Source organism: Heterodontus francisci, chromosome 18 (genome assembly GCF_036365525.1).
Source record: "Heterodontus francisci isolate sHetFra1 chromosome 18, sHetFra1.hap1, whole genome shotgun sequence".
NCBI lineage: Eukaryota > Metazoa > Chordata > Chondrichthyes > Heterodontiformes > Heterodontidae > Heterodontus > Heterodontus francisci.
The window spans coordinates 26,768,427-26,790,914 of record NC_090388.1 but is presented as its reverse complement, the minus strand read 5'-3'; the positions used below and the strand labels follow the sequence as shown (position 1 = coordinate 26,790,914).

At 43.0% G+C, this 22,488-nt stretch overlaps 1 protein-coding gene across 4 annotated transcripts in view; it reads right to left on the bottom strand.

The window, feature by feature from the left end:
* LOC137379826 (CD82 antigen-like) overlaps positions 1-22,488 on the bottom strand; it is a 38,562-nt gene that overhangs the window by 8,287 nt on the left and 7,787 nt on the right. For all 4 annotated transcript variants that reach the window (XM_068051204.1, XM_068051203.1, XM_068051202.1 and 1 more), the window contains exons 3-6: positions 16,648-16,720; positions 8,063-8,196; positions 6,711-6,785; positions 3,173-3,280 (exon numbers count right to left, since the gene is read on the bottom strand). In XM_068051204.1, coding sequence (XP_067907305.1) covers positions 3,173-3,280; positions 6,711-6,785; positions 8,063-8,196; positions 16,648-16,720 — 390 coding nt within the window. The remainder of the gene's footprint in view (positions 1-3,172; positions 3,281-6,710; positions 6,786-8,062; positions 8,197-16,647; positions 16,721-22,488) is intronic.

Here is a 22,488-nt window from a genome sequence, read left to right as displayed (position 1 = left end):
CAATTTCCAGTTTCCTGGTCCCAACCGCCTCCTATTCACTATGGACGTCCAATCGCTCTACACCTCCATCCCCCACCAGGATAGTTTGAGGGCTCTCCGCTTCTTCCTGGAACAAAGGTCCAACCAGTCCCCATCCACCACCACCCTCCTCCACCTGGCTGAACTTGTTCTCACATTGAACAACTTCTCCTTCAACTCCACGCATTTCCTTCAAGTAAAAGGTGTCGCTATGGGTACCCGCATGGGTCCTAGTTATGCCTGTCTTTTTGTGGGATATGTCGAGCATTCTTTGTTCCAGTCCTACTCAGGCCCCCTCCCCCAACTCTTTTTCCGGTACATTGATGACTGTATCGGTGCCGTTTGCTGCTCCCGCCCCAAATTGGAAAACTTTATCAACTTTGCTTCCAATTTCCACCCTTCTCTCACCTTTACATGGTCCATCTCTGACACTTCCCTTCCCTTCCTCGACTTCACTGTCTCCATCTCTGGGGATAGGTTGTCTACTAATATCCATTATAAGCCCACCGACTCCCACAGCTACCTCGACTACACTTCTTCACACCCTACCTCCTGTAAGGACTCCATTCCATTCTCCCAGTTTCTCCGTCTTCGACGCATCTGCTCTGATGATGCTACCTTCCATGACGGTGCTTCTGGTATGACCTTTTTCCTCAACCAAGGATTCCCCCCCACTGTTGTTGACAGGGCCCTCAACTGTTTCCAGCCCATTTCCCGTACCTCTGCCCTTAACACTTCCCCTCCCTCCCAGAACCGTGATAGGGTTCCCCTTGTCCTCACTTTCCACCCCATCAGCCTCCATATCCAAAGGATCATCCTCCTCCATTTCCACCACCTCCAGCGTGATGTCACTACCAAACGCATCTTCCGCTCCCTTCCCCTGTCAGCATTCCGAAGGGATCGTTCCCTCCGCAACACCCTGGTCCACTCCTCCATTACCCCCACCACCTCGTTCCCGTCCCATGGCACCTTCCCCTGCAATCGCAGGAGTTGTAATACCTGCCCATTTACCTCCTCTGTCCTCACTATCCCAGGCCCCAAACACTCCTTTCAGGTGAAGCAGCGATTTACTTGTACTTCTTTCAATGTAGTATACTGTATTCGCTGCTCACAATGTGGTCTCCTCAACATTGGGGAGACCAAGCGCAGACTGGGTGACCGCTTTGCGTAACACCTCTGCTCAGTCCGCAAGCAGGACCCTGAGCTTACAGTTGCTTACCATTTCAACACTCCCCCCTGCTCTCATGCTCACATCTCTGTCCTGGGATTGCTGCAGTGTTCCAGTGAACGTCAACGCAAGCTCGAGGAACAGCATCTCATCTACCGATTAGGCACACTACAACCTGCCGGACTGAACATTGAGTTCAATAATTTCAGAGCATGACAGCCCTCCATTTTACTTTCATTTTTAGTTGTTTTTTCTTTTTTCTTTTTTTCTTTTTTACATTTTTTACAAACTTTTTTTGTATTTATTTCATTTCATCTTAGTTTGTTCAGTTTGCTTACCCACTGTTTTTTTCATGTTTGCACTTGCTGCTGTTCAATATTCAGTCTGTTAACACCTTTTCTGTACTAATGCTTTGTCTATCAACACACCATTAACATATTGTTTGGCTTTGCTCCATGACCTTTTGGTCAGCTATGTGGCCTTGTCCAATCTACACCTTCTCCTTTGTTATCTCTTGCTCCACCCCCACCTCACTTGCTTATAACCTGTGACAATTTTAATATTTGTCAGTTCCGAAGAAGGGTCACTGACCCGAAACGTTAACTCTGCTTCTCTTTCCACAGATGCTGCCAGACCTGCTGAGTGGTTCCAGCATTTCTTGTTTTTATTTCTGCAACCACTATATTTATTTTTATAGTGGACCTCCTGTAGTGCTGCTCACTGTGCATTTGATGATGTCTAAGAACAGAAGTATTATGCAAAGTGCTATTACCAGGGACACAGACTTATCTGCATTGGGGGTGACCTTAGGAACTGACAGCACTGCGATGGAATAGTAGGGTCCAGTAATATTTTGAGATGGGTTTCCAGGGTTTGGGGCATTGGGAGGGGTTCACAAAGTTCCAGAAACATGGGAGAGGCAGGTTGGGATGGGGTAGGCTTGCATACTGGGAACACTGGGAGAGGATGCTGGGACCTAGGAGATGAAGGTGTTCAAGGTCTGGGAGCATTTGGGGGCTCTAATGGGATCCAGAGTCACTGGGCATGTGGTCTAAGGACTTGTGAGAAATGAGATTAATGGGAGGGAGTCAGGGGATCTCGGAGTGGGGACGGGAGGAAGTCTGAGGAGAGAGATACTGTGGTCCAGCAGGACTTGGGAATGGGTTTTGAAGCAAAAAGGGTTGCTGAAATATGGCCGATTCGGGTGTAAATAGAGTCTAAATTGTTGTGGGAGAAAGGAATCTAAAACTGCTGTTGGTCCCCTTCAAACTTCAGGCCCTTGCCCCTCTAATTTTCAGGTAAGCCTGTAAATGGGCAAGCACATGCCCTCCTGAAACATATACAAATTAGGGTCCTGTGCAGGTCGGATTAGAAAAATCTCTTTCCTCATGGAGCCATGGAAACTGAGTTTAAGGGCCACCAGAGTCAGAGCTCAATGCAAATAGACCTTGAGGTAAGTAGGAGAAAACCATGAGGAAGATCCCTGGAATAAGCACATAGAGAATTCTAAGTGCAGTCTTGGAACTTGAGCCTTGAGGGACCTGCAGCCAAGGGAAAAGAAGCCAGTCTGAATAGCCCTCTCCTGAACTTGGCCAAGCTTGATAAGTGATGGCAAGTAAGGCTGTTCACCACATCAGAATACAAGGGGCAATCTGTGTGCTTGAAAACTACAGGTAGAAACGGGGGTATGGAAGAAAGGTGCTGGGTAGAGAGCTATCAAGTGTGAATAGCATTGGAAGGATGAATGATATGCAATAGATGCAAGCTGTATTGTGATATGTTGTGAGCATGGGCTGCTACTCGAATGAACATCAAAGTGGCCTGGACTTTTTTGCAGACTGCTTGTTCATGAAGTTTGGGTAACATTACCAGTGCATGATTCTTCAAAGTAATCAAGAATGGTAATAACTATGACAAAGGGAATGACGCTGCCAGTTATAACATTTCAATTATTACTGTTTGTGTGTTTGTTTTTTGTAAACTTACTTCTTTCTGTATGGCATCCAAAAGGTTCCATCTGCATTCTTTTGAAAAGCTGTCATTGCCATATTGTTTAATGACCTCAATGGTTTTCTCATCTATTGCAGTTACAATCTGTTAAAATTAAACATATTTAGATTGAACTTTCTTTCAAAGATCAGCAACACAACAGAGCTGCTGCTGAGTGAGTTAGAGATAATATTTTTTGTAGTTGCACAAAAAGATTCCGAATCTGAGACATTCACAGCTAGCAATTAAATCAATAACATAAAAACATCTTCTGTGTGCCAGCCACTGGTATCGTGCTTCTGCCTGTTGGTTCTGTGTTTGCTGAACATCAGTTGCTTCTCAACACAAAACACTGACTCACAAGTAGATTTCCAAAAGGCATTACAAACTAGCAATTAATTTCCTGTGTGCGTGATATAATGACATCAGTAAAATAAAGAAACAAATCTTTTTACCCTAATTAAAGTACTGATGATTAATTCACTGATGTTAATATAACAGCCCACTGTGACATCACTAAGTGTTGCTGCCGGGGGGGAGAAAGCAGTACACCCACATGGAAAAGCACTTCGTGCAATGGTGACTCATGAACACCACTGATGTGGCACGTACGCATTAGGAGTCATTCTAATCATACAATTGAATATGGAGAAAATGGGCAGAATTTTATTGTCTTCTTGGAAGTGGGCATGGAAGGCAAGCAGGCCAACAAAATGGAAGGGGTCGACAGTCCCGCCCCAGGCTAATTGGGGCCCTTAAGTAGCCAATTAATGGCCATTTAAGGGCCTTTTCCCACCTCCAATTCAATTTTGTGGAGGGCAGAGAGTCCTGCCGCCATGGGGAGACACTGCCAGGTAAAGCCTAGTGGGTTTGGGGGGTGGGAGGGGGAGTCCCTCCTTTGGGGGCAATCCAGGACCCCCAGAGGGCCCCTGGTGGCAATCGCTCCCATAGAACCATAGAAAAGTTATGGCACAGAACAAGGCCATTCAGCCCATGTCTGCACTGGCCAAAATAACTATCCACCCAATCTAATCCCACCTTCCAGCATCTGGTCTGTAGCCTTGGAGGTTACAGCACTTCAAGAGCAGGTCTCGGTATCTTTTAAATAAATTGAGAGTTTCTACCTCCACCACCATTCCTGGCAGTGAATTCCAGACACCCACCACCCTCTGGTTGAAATAGTTTTTCCTCGTCCCCTTTAATTCTTCGACCAATCATCTTAAATTTGTGCCGCCTGGTAATTGACCTCTCTGCTAGAGGAAACAGGTCTTCCTGTCTACCCTATCTAGGCCCCTCATAATTTTGTACACCTCAATTAAGTCACCCCTCAGCCTCCTCTGTTCTAAGGAAAACAACCCTAGCCTATCCAATCTTTCCCCATAGCTGCAATTTTCAAGTCCTGGCAACATTCTTGTAAATCTCCTCTGTACTTTCTCCAGATAAATTATGTCCTTCCTATAATGTGGTGACCAGAACTGTACGCAATACTCCAGCTATGGCCTAAATAGCATTTTATACAGTTCCAGCATTACATTCCTGATTTTATATTCTATACCTCGGCCAATAACGGAAAGCATTCCATATGCCTTCTTCACCACTTTATCTACCTGTCCTACCACCTTTCAGGGGCCTGTGGAGATGCACTCCAAGTTCTCTCACTTCCCTACTCCTCTCAATATCCTCCAATTTATTGTGTATTCCCTTGCTGTATTTGTCCTCCCCAAATTCATACCGCAAACTTCTCCGGATTGAATTCCATTTGCCACTTTTCCGCCCACTCAACCAAACCATTGATATCATTCTGGAGTCTACAGCTATCCTCTTCACTATCAACTACACAGCCAATTTTTGTGTCATTTACAAATTTCCCTATCATGCCTCCCACATTTAAATCCAAATCATTTATATATACCACAAATAGCAAAGAACCCAACACTGAGCCCTGTGGAATGCCACTGGAAACTGCCTTCCATTCGCAAAAACTTCTGCTGATCATTACACTTTGTTTCCTGTCTCTGAGCCAATTTTAGATTCAACTCACCACATTCCCCTGTGCTTTCATTTTACTGACCAGTCTGACATGTGGTACCTTGTCAAATGCATTACTAAAATCCATGTAGACCACGTCCACTACACTACCCTCATCAATCCTCCTTGTTACTTCTTCAAAAAACTCAATCAATTTAGTGAGACATGACCTTCCCTTAACAAATCGATGCTGACTATCCCAGATTAATCCGTGCCTTTCTAAGTGACAGTTTGTCCTGTTTCTCAGAATTGATTCCCCCCCAGAAGACACCCCCCCCCGCCCTCACCAACACCCACCCGCCACAACCCCATTGCCGGGACCTGCCTGAATGGCCCCAACAAACCTTGATCCCTTTCTCTTTTCCCAGGGTCTTCTCTCAGTACTGCAGAGCCTCCGGCAGTACCAGCAGTGGCCACCATTCCCAGTGGCGCTGCTGGTACTGGAGAGATTCCAGCCTTCCAATTGGTGGGCCGCTTTGGAGGTGGGAGCTCATCTCTTAAAGGAACCCTGACGGTGGGCAGTTAATTGGCTGCTCATCATGGAATGATTTGAGGATCTGACGGAGAGCCAGGGCAGGGTCTCCCCCACCCCCACCCCCACCCCCGCCTTCCAGCCCTCTGCCGTGACTCAGAATAAAATGCAGCCCAATGTTTGAGAAAGTGCCTCAGTAACTGCATCAACTGGTTCAGATAATGTTACAAACAGGTTTGGTTGGTTTTTAAGTACATTGTGGTTCTGCAATACATTAAAACTTCAGGTTTTATTTCATGTGATATCAATCTTGTAACTTTGTTCTTATTTTTGCTCCTGCCTGTCATTCAGGCCTTAAGATTGTCACCAGCCTCTTTGTTAAACAGAATTTGTGAATGCTGCATGTCAGGAATTGGGCATTTTCAACACTAGAATAACAAACATTTTAAAAAATCATATGAAGAGGGGATTTGAATGGGAAATAATACATGCCTTATTTCAGACACCAGTAGATAAGGTACTTTTTTAATGCAAAACAGAACTGTATTTAAAATCTTGTCACTGTAAAATTAATATCTTGTGTGTGATAACATCAATGTTAGACACAAATAATTGTTGCCGTAATGCTGGAGAGATGTAGCAATGACTGAATATCATTTTTTCACATTTAATATTCTGCTTTCACTCACTTTATCACATTATGTTCATTTGTACACTGCTGTATTAAATGTTTAAATGATTAAACTATGTGACTAGATGAGTTCAAGGATTTTGCTGGAGATGCATTGTGTGTTAACTGGAGCAGGCAAAGATCATAATAGTACAGAATATCATCAGAATGTTTGTTACTGATTATGTTCTTATTCATAAAATGCAAATATAGCTTATTTATAAAGATCCAATTTATTACACAACAACAAACAAGTTCAAGATCAACCATCCTCACTATGACTTAATCCGTTTATTAACATGTAATACTCCTATTAATTAATTGTCATAGTGGGTTTAGAAAATAACAGCAAAATGCATACTTACCTTGCTATATTGAAAAACTACAGCCAATCCAATAGCAAGTTGAAGAATAAAAATGAGGATCAGAAAGAAGAAGTACTGAAAATAAATAAATACATAAATCAGTGCAACAGCTCCAACAGCATTTCCTAACCTGTTGAACTATTTGATTCCATATTAGAAAGAGGGGGTAAATTTGATTTTGTGCAGTAGTGTAGAATGGGTAATAGAAAATCATCTGCCCATTTTACACCTCTTCGGATTTTTATTCCATTGAAGTCAATAAGAGGGTAAATAAAAATCGGGAGAGATGTAAAACAGACTGCCGATTTGCTATTACTCATTTTACACTTTTGCACAAAGTCAAAATTACCCTGAGAGTAAATGCCCCTTCCCTTAAAACCTCCAAAACCCTCATAAACCTCCCACCAACCATTCACTGTGACTTGCCTGACTTCTGGCCTGGTGGTCTCTGAGCCACTTGACCTTCATAGGCCCAAAGTCAACAAGCTGCTCTGAATGTCCATTTTGGTCAACCTGCTGGCTGTTAATGAGGCCTGGCTATTAAAGTGGCCTGGGCCTCATACTGCAGCCCATGGGTGGGTGACCCTCTGGCTTTCCTACTGGGAGTTAAAATACCCTCTAAAATCTGGTCGTTTGTAAGTTAGCACCAGAAAGAATGAGTGTGAAAGCTACCAATTGGTTTTCTAACACCCTTCAGTGAAGGGAACCAGCCAACCCTGCCAGGTCTGCCCCTTATGCGACTCCAATCCCAGACAAATGATTGAATCTTAATGCCCTTTGAAGTGACCAAGCAAACACTCAGTTGTAAAAACAGCTTCTCAAGAAGAAGGCGCATGTGCAATAAATGTGGCATTCCTGAGAAGTGAAAAAAAGAAATTAAGTGATGCTGTCCATGTATAAATGGCACGTCGTCAATATTGTGGCGATCTTACCACAGTAGGAGTTATTTTGGTAGAAGAGATTTATCAAATTATTAATTATTGTTATTATTTATTCTTAATATATATTTTAGTTACATAAGATAATACATCATATACAGTGTAAACCAACAACAACCAACATGGGAAGAATTTTAATTTAGTTCAATGAAAATAAAAAGTAAAATAGTCATTCTGGTGGGATTAAACCAAAGCTTATAATAAGCAATCATATCATTGTTACTTATCCAAGGGTAATATAGTATTTCTTCAATCATAATTTTTGACCAGTAATGGAAAACAGGCTTTGTATCTGCTATTGTCAGACATAATATCAGTGTAATATTTACAAAAACATGCTATTATAAAATAAAGGCTATACAGAACATCATTTTTACATTGATGCCAGGAAGGTTTAAAGTGTACTGAACTTACCAGATTAAACAAGCATTTCACTTCTTTTATACTTCCCATACATCCCACCAAGGACACTATGATAACAGTGATACCAATCGCAAGGAAACAGTAGGCACTAATGCTTAAAATGTTATCTTGGTCTTCTGTAGGAACTGAATAATTGAGAAAGCAATTAATACAGAAACTCAGAAAATGTACTTTCATATTTGTCCTGTAAGATGTAACCTTCTACCCCCTGGACAGTTTACTGTTCTAATACGAGAATTATGAGAAATAATGAGACAACACTCAAAGCTCAAATTAAACACTCATGTCTTTACTATGTTTGTTAGGAATATCAGTTAATACTACAAAACACCTATTAGTCACAAATACTTTACAAAGAGTTATACATATGATCACCCAACAAGGGGTCACTTCCCATTGATCGTACTCTTTGCAACTGACCAAATTCCCTGGCTTAAGCACTGAATCACTATTTGCAATGATTTTTATACCTTTCTTTCCAAGATGGGCAGGCTGTTTCATTGACAAGATTGTACTGTCCTATCAAAATCCACCTTAAACTACAATTGTCCAATGAGGCATCTAATTCTTTGTTTAAATTATGATATCAGAAATTGCCTTGACAATGAGCATATGTTTATAGTTCCCTCAGTAAAATCTTCACCTCTCGTGGATGTTACAGATGCCTTTAAGATCTTTATCAGTAAACACAATGGCAGCTTCCTTTCCTGGGTGCAGAGGACAATTAAACTACAGGACAATTAAAACATCAGAGTCCCCCAGATTATGGACTTCTTACAAACTGTTGCCTGGTGAATTAAAGACAGAGTTTATCTGAAAAAGTATATATAATAGAAAAACATAGCTTCTTGTGATGTCAGTTTCTCTGCATTTCAAAAGAAGGCAAACTCTGATATCATCAATCAATGTCAGTTTATCACTTTCTAGCAGCTTTTCAAAACACTTTGGACTACTTAGGCCAGCTAATTTAACGTTTTCAAGCATGATCAGTCTCTTGACTTTGTATTTTTAGACACTAAGGGTCCATGTTTTTGCGTACATGCGTTTTTTCCAATGTTTTAACTCAGCATCAAAGTGAACCATAGCTTCGAAGTATGTCTGCTTTTGATTAGATTTTTACAACTTTTCTGCTTTTTGCTAAACATTCCATAGCCTTAAAGTGTTTTTTTTCACCAGTGTCTTTGTTTATCTTTAATGAAGACAGCTTGCAGCTGTTAACAGATTAATTTAGCTCAAAGCACTTTTGGCCTTCACAATGCATGCTGGTCAGGTTCAGTCAGTTTTCTGTACATCTGTATATAGCATAGCTTCCTGTATTTCATTTAAATTATCAACGCTCCTGGTTTGAATAGCCTTGCAACTCTCAACCACAAATTTAGATTAAAGATTATATTACCATCCCTTAAAGTCCCAACATGTGTCACATTTGCAAAGAAAACAAAGCTTCTTATTATGCATTGTTAAAATAAAGCTTCAAGTACATTAGTAATCATAGAGTATAATTCTTAAATTTTGAGTAACCTTCTCTTTCCAAACTGCAGCTTTTTAGTTTCACATTCATATCAGAATAGCAAATCATCACCACAATGGAAGAGGAAGCCAAGGAGTTGCCAGGGTCGCTGACCAGGAGCAAGTTGGAGAAGGCGAGATGGGCATCTGTGGTGGAGAGGGTGAAGACAAATTGGAATGTGTACATTAAGGGGGTGCATTGCACTCCTCCCCGTCTGACAGCATGCCAAAGACTCAGCTGCATTGAGAAACTTCAGCACTGCAGAGGCTTCTCCTCTCCAAGGCTAGCTCTCATGATCTCTTCTTTTGTCTCTCACAAGTGCAGATGTCACAGCTCAAAGACTGATTCCTGTACCATCACTGGGCCAAGCGCTGCCAGAGCAGCCCTCAGAGCAAGCACTGTCACAACTTACAAGCGCATCCTGCACCAGCACAGATACAGTCACCTTGGTGAATCCTTCCACACGCTTAGACAGGGTAATACTGGGTGATGAGCTCCTCCATTGACAGTGGCCAACCTCGTGGAGAGTCATTTACAGCAGCACATGACGTGTACAGAATACACTATGTAGTCTTGGATGGTCAGTGGCTCTGATGGCATAAGGATGTTTGGATGGGATGCCAGTTGCGCCCCAGCTGGTGCTCCCTTCCAGCCATCCGGAGCACCTGTCAAGGACTGAGGCATTCACCAAGAAGGATGAGGGTGCAACCCCTCACAGGGCACGATCATCATCGGCCTCATCGGCCCCTCTGACTGAGGGACCATCTGTGCAGCAGGGCTGAGTGATGGAGGCTGTGTCTACAATGACATTGGTGCAGTAGCCTCTGGAGGTGTTCCCACCTCCATGATGGGGATGCCCTCCATGTGCATTGCAGCTGCAAGCTCAGACAAATGAGAGTCTGCCCCAACCTCATGGGTCACTAGGGTTTCTATCACATGTAACTTCACTTTTTGGGTGGTATTTTATGGGCTCTTGAGAGATGGGAGGGGAGGCAGGGGGCCCATTAAAATAGCAATGGAAAGCAGGGGGGCAGAGTGCCCATCGCCTTCCTGTCACCCTGCGATTAAGTCAGCGGCAGAAAATGCTGAAGATGGTCTTCCCACCCTGAGGCCAATTGAAGCCCTCAAGTGGCCAACTAATGGCCACTTAAGGGTTTCTTCCTGACACTGCTGGAATTACACCAGTGGCGGGGTCCTCTGCCACATGGGGAAGCTGCCGATGAAATAAGGTGGCCTTGATGCAAGCTTGGGTGGAAGCATCCTTTATGGGCAATCTGGGGCTCATGGAGAGCCTCTGGTAGCAAAGGCCACACCTCCACGAACACACCACCAGCCCTCAACATTCATCTTCCTCCCCGCCCCACTTTACTGGACCCTGCCAGATTGGCCCCGGCAGCTCCACCACACTTGTCTGGGGTCCAGGGCTCCAGAGATGGGCCTGGTACCATGCCTGGTATAGTACAGGCAGTGGCCACCCTTTCCAGTGGCACTGTAGATACTACTGAGCTACCAGCCCTCTGATTGGCCAGCAGCTCTTGGAGGCAGGATCCCCGTCCTTAAAGGGACAGAGACCCTGGCGCCAGGCAATTAATTGCCTGAGCGCCATTAAATTTCACCAGGCGGGGGTGCTCCAAACAGCTGTAACGGGGTTCCCATTGTCTTTTCGGCCCAGCGTCAGGACCCCTGCTGGCTCCATTAAATTCAGCCATTTGTCTTTTTGAGAACCATGTAAATATGAACATGAAGCCAGACGTATGAGCTTCCTTTTAGTAATGGTGGGACAAGAGGGAGGAAGTGGTAAAGGGGAACTAAGATCTGTGAACAACTTCTGGGCAGATTAGTGTGAAAAGTTAGAACCATAGAAAAGTTTCGGCACCGAACGAGGCCATTCAGCCCATCATGTCCGCACCCGCTGATAAAACTAGCCACCCAATCTAATCCCACTTTCCGGAAACTGGTCCATAGCCTTGCTGGCTACAGCACTTCAAGTGCATGTCCAGCTACCTTTTAAAAGAATTGAGGGTTTCTGCCTCCACCACCATTCCTGGCAGTGAATTCCAGACACCCACCACCCTCTGGGTGAAAAAGTTTTTCCTCATGTCCGCTCTAATCCTTCGACCAATCACCTTAAATCTATGCCCCCTGGTAATGGACCTCTCCGCTCTCTATCTAGACCCCTCATAATTTTTTACACCTCTATTAAGTCACCCCTCAGCCTCCACTGTTCTAAGGAAAACAAACCTTGCCTATCCAATCTTTCCTCATCGCTGCAACTTTCAAGCCTAGCAATATTCTTGTAAATTTCCTCTGTATTCTCTCCAGAGCAATTATGTTCTTTCAGTAATGTGACCAGAACTGTACGCGATACTCCAACTGGGGCCTAACCAGTGTTTTATACAGTTCCAGCATTGCATCCTTATCTATCTCTATTCTTTTATATCACTCTGTCTACCGGTCCTGCCACCTTCAGGGACCTGTGGACATGCACTCCAAGGTCTCTCACTTCTTCTACCCCTCTCAATATCCTCCCGTTTATTGTGTATTCCCTCACTTTATTTGTCCTCCCCAAATGCATTATCTCACACTTATCTGGGTTGAATTCCATTTGCCACTTTTCTGCCCACTCAATCAAACCATTGATATCTTTCTGGAGTCTACAGCTATCCTCTTCACTATCAACTACACGGCCAGTTTTTGTGTCATCTTCAAATTTCCTAATCATGCCCCCCACATTTAAGTCTAAATCATTAATATATACCACAAACAGCAAGGGACCCAACACTGAGCCCTGTGGAATGCCACTGGAAACAGCTTTCCATTCACAAAAACATCCATTGACTACTACCTTTTGTTTCCTGGCCCTGAGCCAATTCTGGATCCAACCTGCCACATTCCCCTGTATCCCATGGGCTTTAATTTTTCTGACCAGTCTGCCCTGTGGGACCTTGTCAAATGCCTTACTAAAGTCCATGTAGGCCACATCCACTGCACTTTGCTCATCAATACTTCTTGTTACTTCCTCAAAAAACTCAATTAAGTTAGTAAGACATGACCTTCCTTTAACAAATCCATGCTGACTATTCCTGATTAATCCGTGCCTTTCTAAGTGGCAGTTTATCCTGTCCCTCAGAATAGATTCTTACAATTTATCCACCACCGAGGTCAGACTGACCTGCCTATAATTATTTGGACTATCCCTCGCACCCTTTTTAAACAATGGTACAACAGTCGCAGACCTCCAGTCATCTGGTACCTCTCCAGTATCTAGTAAGGATTTGAAGATGATCCTCAGCGCATCCGCTATTTCCTCCCTGGCTTCCTTTAACAACCTGGGATGCAATCCATCCGGCCCTGGCAATTTATCCACTTTCAAGGATGTCAGACCCTCTAGTACATTATACTTATCACATATAATCTTTCACACTCCTCCTCTTTAACTACAACGTCTAGATCAGCCCTCTCCTTTGTGAAGATAGAGACAAAAAACTCATTAAGAACCCTGCCCATATCTTCTGCATCCACACATAAGTTCCCTTGTACATCTCTGATAGGCCCTACCCTTTCCTTAGTTATCCTCTTGCTCTTAATGTACTGATAAAACAACTTTGGGTTTTCCCTGATTTTACCTGCCAATAATTTTTCATGTCCTCTCTTTGCTTTTATAATTTCCTTTTTTACTTCACCCCTGCACTTTCTATACTTCTCTAGGATTTCTAAAGTATTAAGATTTTTATGATCGTCAAAGCTTTCTTTTTCTGCATTAACTTACCCTATAAGCTTCTAGATAACCAGGGAGCTCTAGATTTGGCTGCACCACCCTTTATCTTTGTGGGGATATGCCTACACTGTGCCTGTAGAATCCCGCTTTTGAATGCCTCCCACTGGTTTGCCACTGTTTTTCCTTCAAGTAGCTGCATCCAGTCCACTTTTGCCAGGTCACCTCTCAGCTTCTTAAAATTTGCCTTCCCCCCAATTTAGAACTCTTACTCCTGTTTTATCTTTGTCCTTTTCCATAATTATGCTAAAACCATTATTATGGTCACTATCTCCAAAATGGTCACCCACTGTTACTTCCTCCACTTGCCCAGCTTCATTACCGATGACTAAATCTAGAATTGCGGCCCCTCTCATTGGGCTTGTTACGTGCTGGCTAAAAAGGCTCTCTTGAATGCAGTTCAAGAATTTTGTCCCCTCTGTGCCCTTTACACTGTTTGTATCCCAGTTGATAACAGGGCAGTTGAAATTCCCAACTATTATTGCCCTATAGTTTTTGCACTCATACATTTGCCTACATATTTGTTCTTCTACCTCCCTCTCACTATTTGGGGGTCTATTGTACACTCCTCGTAGTGTGGCTGCCCCTTTTTTATTTCTGAGCTCCACCCAAATGGCCTTATTTGATGATTTGATGATCTGTCCCAGGCTGCGTCTTTAATACAAGTGTTCTCACAGGCAGCTCAAAGGACCATGGCGTTTTCCCTGGGTTAGAGGGGCTCAGCTGAAACAAGTCTGAATAAGATGATCCCTGACAAGACCCTCGATGCCTGCGCCAGGTCAAAGCAGCCAGAGCACCTCTGTTGTCTGCATTTTCCTCCTCCTCCTCCTCTTCCTCTGATGAGCTTTGACGTTCCAGGGCTTGACCTTCTTCAAGGCCCACACCTCTCTGGAGGGCCATGTTATGGAGAGCGCAGAAGACCATCACAATGCAAAGAACCCTTGCAGGTGTGCACTGGTGGATGCCATCCGACTGGTCCCAGCACTGGAACTGCATCTTCAGAAGTCCAATGGTCTGCTTGATGCTGATACTAGTGAGCAGATGGCTTAGATCGTAGCACCTCTGTGCCTCTGTCTCAGGTTCTCATAGAGGAATGAATAACCATCTCTTCAAGAGATATCTGTCATCCCCTCAAATCTATCCATGTAGCTTGAGGGGTGGAATCAAGAGCTGCGGCAGCCTGGACTGCCAGAGGATGAAGGAGTCAGGGCAGTTGCCGGAAAAGCAAGCACACACACAGAGGAAGCTCTTGTTCTGGTCATAGACCAGTTGAAGATTGGGGGAGTGGAAGCCTTTCCTGTTGATTAATCTCACCGCCCGGTCCCTGGGTACCTTGATGACCACATAAGTGCAATTGATGAGGACCCGCACCTGGGGGAATCCAGCAATTGCGAAACCCAATGTCCTCTGTGCCTGTGAGGCTGTAACTGTCTGGAATTGAATGTACTGTCCAGCTCTCGCAAATAGGGCATTAGTGACCTGTGAGATGTAATGAGATGTGCAACTATTTGCAAGATGCCACCAAGGTCCGCTGCTGATCCTTGGAAGGAGCCAGAGGTGAAGAAGTTCAAGGCCACAGTGACTTTAACGGCCACTCAGAGCACGGTAAGCAGTGCTGCAAGATGCAAGGTCTTCTGCGACAAGGGCACAGATGTCTGTGACCATCTGCCTAATGAGTTGCAATCTCCTTTGGCATTTATTCTCTGACATGTCCAGGTAGTTCCATCTTCGGTGGTAAATCCTACGCTGGGGGTGTGGCCTCCATTGCCTTCCTGCCCCTCATCCCTCTCCCCTGCCCTCCTGATGCCTGGGGCTCTGCCCATCCTGCGGAAGATGTTGCCCCTCGTCGCCACTGGATCCAAAATCTGAGAGTTATGCTCCCAATGTCAGCTGCTGCCTTCTTTGCACTCAGGTAGCCTCCCAATTGTGCCTGGAAGCCTTGCCCCCTCCTCTTATGCCCCCGCATGCCAGGAGGGCAATAACCCCCTGTACTGCCCAAGCACTTTTTGACCACTCTCCCCGCAACCTGGGCTGACCCGATGGCACCTGTGTGCCAATGGCCGAGTCATCTTCTTAGCCCGTCCCCCTTTTATGACACAACTAATCATTTGGGGCTGCCATGACTGGCTCCCCGCTGTGTTGCCATCTCCATGTACCTGGTCTGCTCCTGACCCAGCGTGCAGCCCGTGCACCTGCACCAAAATCTCAAGAAGCTCTCAATAAGCTCTTTAACGACCTTACTTAAATTTGTTAACCAATTGGGTGGGTTCTTGGGGCCGCCCTCCACCCTGCCTGGGGAAATTCACCAGTGGCAGGAACAGCGAGTGGCACTGCTGGGACTGAAGAGCTGCTGGCCCTCCAACTGGCTAGCAGCTTATGGAGGCAGGATCTTGTCCCTTAAAGGGACGTGAGCTCTAATGTCAGGCAGTTAATTGCCAGTTGCACGTAAAATCCAATCTGGGTTCCCAGAACCGGCCAAGGTGGGGTTTCCTCTGACTTTCTGGCTGGTGGACAGGGCCTTCGCCTGCGCATAAAATCCCGGCCAAGGAGTCAACAATTGACAAATTTCAATGGTATAAGTGGAGATACAATAGAGTAAACTTCCACAGAAGTAAATGGGGAAAAGTGTGGGCTTTTTAAAATGTTAAACCAAATGAGTATACAGCTAAGCAGTATAACCTATTTTACAGCTTAAATATGCATATTTTCTACGTTATGTGAATTTAAATTGTCAGTCTTTTTATGCCATATGTGTAGAATGAAAATTCTGCTGGGATTCTCTTTCTACCAAGCAGTGTTCCAACAGGGCAGGAGTTCTGCCTGTTCCTGAATTCCACCTGAATTTTCCCTCATTCTCCATCTTGATGTTATCCATTTTCAAGTGGGATCACAGAAGAGAATACACCTTTGTCTTGAATTTTCAGTGACTTATTTTTAAACTCAGGGTGATGCTAATGATGTTAATATACATCCATGATGAGTGTTACTGAGAGAAAATATTTTATTATTGACAATATGCACTTTGGAATAGTGAAATCCAGAAAATAACCTCTTTAAGGTGCATGGTATTTCACCACTTCCCACTGTTAATTATATACAAACATGAAAATAAACCAAGCTGTATTTGAAGTATGGGTAGCTGCATTGCACTTAATTGCAATGAATTGTTTTAAAGAACGTACAAAAATTGTTAGTGTCACACATGAAGCTGCTTAAAGTTTCCTCTCTCTTATTCTGTGTTATTATTTTTTCCCAGTATCTTCTTAATGTACAGTAACAAAAAGTACTCACACAGTGTGGTAATAAAACTGTTCTCATCCCATAAGATCCAAATGCCACATGCTAAAATGACTGCTCCAATAATCTGAAAGAATATATATGTTGGAACATGTTAAATCAAATACAGGAGGAGAAGCTTTGTGCTTTATAATTTGGGGCTCTACTTAGTGGCATGGCTGCACTTGTTAATAAAATGGTCTATTGTTTGAAAAAAATACTTTCACTTGAACAAACATAGGTACTTGCAAATACTTTAAAAAATATATATTTATTCTTCCTTCCTCTTTTATTTTCAATTAGTTTCTCTCCTCTCTTACAGGAGAAAAATAGCTGCAGTCATAAAGAACAAAAGAACAAAGAACAGTACAGCACAGGAACAGGCCATTCGGCCCTCCAAGCCTGCGCCGATCTTGATGCCTGCCTAAACTAAAACCTTCTGCACTTCCGGGGTCCGTATCTCTCTATTCCCATCCTATTCATGTATTTGTCAAGATGCCTCTTAAACATCTCTATGGTACCTGCTTCCACCACCTCCCCCGGCAACAAGTTCCAGGCACTCACCAACCTCTGTGTAAAGAACTTGCCTCGCACATCCCCTCTAAACTTTGCCCCTCTCACCTTAAACCTATGTCCCCTAGTAACTGACTCTTCCACCCTGAGAAAAAGCTTCTGACTATCCACTCTATCCATGCCGCTTATAACTTTGTAAACGTCTATCATGTCGCCCCTCCACCTTCGTCGTTCCAGTGAAAACAATAGGTGAATTATTTGTCTACTAGCTGTCTAATAGAACAATTTCTATCTGGAGGAGGAACCATATTTACTAAGGTAGTCTAGCATTGCCTTTTGATGCAGCTTGACAACCAGTGCACAAAGAAAAATGATTTATTAGGTTTAGAATTTATTAATGAGTTGGAAATGGTCATTAAATAGGTTGTGAATGATTATTTAAGCACAAGCAATCATAATATTTTATTTGACATGTTTATGAGGATTACCAACAAGAATGTTAGAAATCAAGTGGTGAACTTCAGAAGATCACTTTTTTATCATGAGTGAGGAACTATTAAAGATTTGTTTGGAGATTAGAGACTGAAACTACAGAGAAATAATTTTCAGAAATTTTTAAGGATCCAGCTGAAATCCATGCCACTTCGAAATCATTAGATAATATCTATGAATGTCAAAATGACTTAGTAAGTAAATAAAAGCATAGAGCAAATGCAGAAGGAATTTTACACAATGTAAAGAGTCGGGAAATGAAGGAAATTAAGTTAATTAAGGCTACTAACAAGGGTTACTGAGAAGTATGGAAGTTAACAAAATAAAGGAATCCGGAAAAAAACGTTTTTGCTATGCTTATTCCAGCTCAAAAGGGCAAAACTGGCAGGCTGGTCACCAATGTGAATGTTAGCAAATTATTCAGTATCATCATCCAAATGAATGATGCCAAATTCTAGAAGCAAGTTGGCTCGGCTGTTTAGAAATTTATAAAGTAAATTGATAATCATGAAGAAAATGTAAAACATAAGTCACCGAAAGCAGATAAGCACCAAGATGCAATCTTGTCATACAACAAGAGATCTTGAGGAATAAATAAGAGAAGTACTGTGAACTTGGCAAATATATTCAGGAGCTCATTAATACTTGAGGAGATACCCAAGGACTAGAATTGGCCAATATTTATGTAATATTGTTACTTAAGAATGGCCATGCCATAACCCTGAGAACATAACCCGGCCGGGTGCCCCCAACTGGCGTCTCCGAGATTGGTGCAGATAACGAATAGAAATGGTGTATTGATGTAAAGTAGACTCGGTAAGCACAGGAGTAAGCTGTGAGGGGGGGGCGCAAAGAGGCTGCAAAGGGATATAGACGGGTTAAGTGAGTGGGCAAGAACATAGCACATGGAATATAAAGTGGGGAAGTTATCCACTTTGGAAGGAAAAGTAGAAAAGTACAATATTTTTTTAAAGGATGAGAGACAGGGAAATGTTTTTATTCAGAGAAATCTAGGTGTCCTTGTACATGAATTGCAGAAAGTTAACATGCAGTACAGCAAGCAATTAGGAAACCAAATGGTTTATTGGCTTTGGTACAAAGGGATTGGAGTATAAGAGTGAAAAAATCTTACTGCAATTGCATAGGCCCTTGGTGAGACCACACCTGGAGTACTGTGTAGAGTTTTGGTCTCCTTACCTAAGGAAGGATATGCTAGCTTTGCAGGGAGTCAGAGAGAGTCATAAAGTCAGAGTCATTTACAGCATAGAAAGAGTTTATTCGGCCCATCGTGTCCAGGCCTGCTCCCCGCGGATCAATCTAGTCTGTCCCACTCCCCCGCTTGATCCCCATAGCCCTCCAAGTTTCTTTCAAGTGCCCATCCAATTTCCTTTTGAAATCATTAATTATCTCCGCTTCCACCACCCTCGTGGGCAGTGAGTTCAAGGTCATTACCACTCACTGCGTAACAAAGTTCTTCCTCATATTCCCCTGCATCTCTTGCCTAAAACATTAAAGCTGTGTTCCCTAGTCCTTGCACCATCTGTTAATGGGAACAGTGTTTTCTTGTTTATCTTATCTAAGGCTGTCATAATCTTGTACACCTCTATCAAATCTCCCCTCAAACTCCTTTGCTCCAGGGAGAACAACAGCAGCTTTTCCAACCTAACCTTGTAATTAAAATCCCCCATCCCTGGAACCATTCTGGTAAACCTCCTCTGCACCCTCGCAAGGACCCTCACACCGTTCCTAAAGTGCGGTGACCAGAATTGGACGCAATACTCTAGTTAGGGCATAACCAGAGCTTTACAAACGTTCAGCATAACTTCCCTGCTCTTGTACTTGATGCCTCTATTTATGAAGTCCAAGATCTCATATGATTTGCTAACCACCCTCTCAATATATCCTGCCACCTTCAAAGATCAATTCACATGCACCCCCAGGTCCCTTTGTTCCTGCACACTTATTAGAACTGCGCCATTAAGTCTATATTACCTCATACTATCCCTCCCAAAATGCATCACCTCACACTTGTCTGTATTAAATTCCATCTACCACTTCTTTTCCCATTCCACTAGCCTATCTATGTCCTATTGCAGGCGGTTTGTATCATTCTCACTGTTTTCCATTCCTCCAAGTTTGGTATCATCGGGAAGTTTTGATATTTTATGCTGTATTCCAATATTCAAGTCATCTATATATACCTAAAAAAAAAGCAATGCTCCTAGCACTGACCCTTGGTAAACCCCAGTGTCTACCATCCTCCAGTCTGAAAAAAAACCTTTTACCACAACTTGCTGTTGTCTGCCCTTGAGCCAAATTTTTATCCAATTGGACACTGACCATCCTATTCCGTGAGTCTCAATTTTGTTAACCAGCCTTTTATGTGGTATTTTATCAAACACTTTCTTAACATCCATATGGACAACCTCCAATGCTTTGCCTTCATCAACCTTCTCTGTTAATTCATAAAAAAATTTAATTAGATTAGGCAAGCATGATCTGCATTTTACAAATCTGTGCTGGCTATCGTTAATTAACTCAAACCTCTCCAAGTGCCTGTTGATTTTTCCCTGATTGTTGTTTCTAAAACCTTACCCACTACTGATATTAAACTAATTGACCTGTAGTCGCTAGGACTGTCCTCACACACTTTCTTGAATAAGGGTGTCACATTTGCCACTCTCCAATCCTCTGGCACCTCCCCCGATATAGGGAAGATTGGAAGATTATGGCAAGCCCTTCCACTATCTCCACCCCAATTTCCTCTAGCAACCTGGGATGCAAGTCATCTGGACCAGGTGACTAATCTAACCTAAGCATAGCCAGCCTTTCCAGTACCTCCTCACTCTCAATTTTTTGCCTCCTCCCCACTTCTACCGATATTTTGTCAGATTCCACTTTCTTGGTAAACACCAATACAATGTACTCATTAGATATTCTAGACCTGTCCTGTGCCTCTAGACATATATTACCGACTCCACCTCTTACTACCTGCTTACTATTTACATTGGTAGAAGATTTTTGGGTTCCCTTTTATGTTGACTGCCATTCTATTCTCATGTTCTCTATTTGCCAGTCTTATTTTCCTCTTCACCTCCCCTCTCACCTTATTGTATTTGGCCTGGTTCTCACTTGAAGAATTCACCTGGCATGCGTCATACCCTTTTTTTCCATCATAATCTCTATCTCCCTCGTCGTCCGAGGAGCCCAGTTTTTGGTTCCCCTACCTTCCATCCTTGTACCTGAAGCATCTCTTCTTTAAAGATAACCCACTGTTCCATTACAATTTTTCCTGTCAGTCTTTCGTTCTATTTTATCCTGGCTAGCTCACTTCTCATCACATTGAAATTATCCCCCTTCCAATCTAATCGTTCTACTTTGTATTGTTCCTTGCTTTTCTGCATTATGAGTCTAAACCTTATGATACAATGATCACTCTTACCCAAGTGGTCCCCCACAGACACTTGATCCACTTGGCACACCTCGTTTCCCAGCACCAGATCCAGCAATGCCTCCTTTCTAGTTGGGCTGAGAACATACCGATCAAGAAAGCTCTCCTGAATACAATCCAGAAATTCTTCCCCCTCCTTCCCCTCTACTCCAGAATTATCCCAATCGATATTTAGGTAATTAAAGTCCCCTAATATCATCATTCTCTTGTTCTTACGTGATTTCCCTGCAAATTTGATCCTCTAGTTCTCTCCTCTAGGAGGCCTATAGAATATCCCTAGGAGCGTGATTAAACCATTTTGGCTTCTCAGCACAAACAAATGGATTCTGTCTTTGCCCTGTTCGTGCTATGAAGGTTCACTAGACTGATTATTGGGATGAGGGGATTGTCCTATGAGGAGAAATTGAGTAATCAATACAAGTCTGGGCTTATGTTTCCTCCAATTTAGAAAAATGAGGGGGGGATCTCATTGAAATATATAAAATTCTTAAGAGGTTTGATAGGGTAGATGCTGGGAGAATGTTTCCTCTGACTGGGGAGTCTAGAACTAGAAGATCACAGTCTCAAAGTTAAGTGGGTTGGTCATTTAGGACTGAGATGAGGAGAAATTTCTTCACTCAAAGGGTGGTGGATCTTTAGAATTCTCTACCTCAGAGGACTGTGGATGTTCAATCTTTGAATATATTCAAGATAGTGATTGGTAGATTTTTGATACTAGGGAATAAAGGGATCTGGGAGTAATGCGGGAAGGTGGAATTGAGGTAGTAGATCAGGTATGGTCTTGTTGAATGATGGAGCAGGCTCAATATGAGGGCATGAAAGCAGAGCTAGCAAAAATGAACTGGCAAAGTAGGTTACAAGATAGGTCAATAGAGATAAAGTGGCAGACATTTAAGGGGATATTTCAGAATATATAGAATAGATACATTCCAACGAGGAAGAAATATTCCAAGGGTAGGACCCACCATCCGTGGTTAACTGAAAACAGTTAAAGATAGCATCGAATTTAAAGAAAAAGCATATAGTTGTGCAAAGATGGGAGGCAGGTCAGAAGATTGGACAGAATATAAAAAGCAACAAAGAATAATTAAAAGATTAATAAGGAAGGAGAACTTAGAGTACGAGAGAAAGCTAGCCAGAAATATAAAAACAGGAAGAGATTCTACAGATATTTTAAAAAGAAAAGAGTTAACAAAGTGAGCGTTGGTCCTATAGAAAGTGAGTCTGGGGAATTAATAAGAGAAAATAAAGAGATGGCAGATCAATTGAACAGATATTTTGCATCTGTCTTCACCATAGAGAATACAAGTAACATCCCAGAAACAACTGTAAATCAGGAAGTGGAAGGGAGGGAGGAACTCAAGAAAATTACAGTCACCAGGGAAGTGGTACTGAGAAAA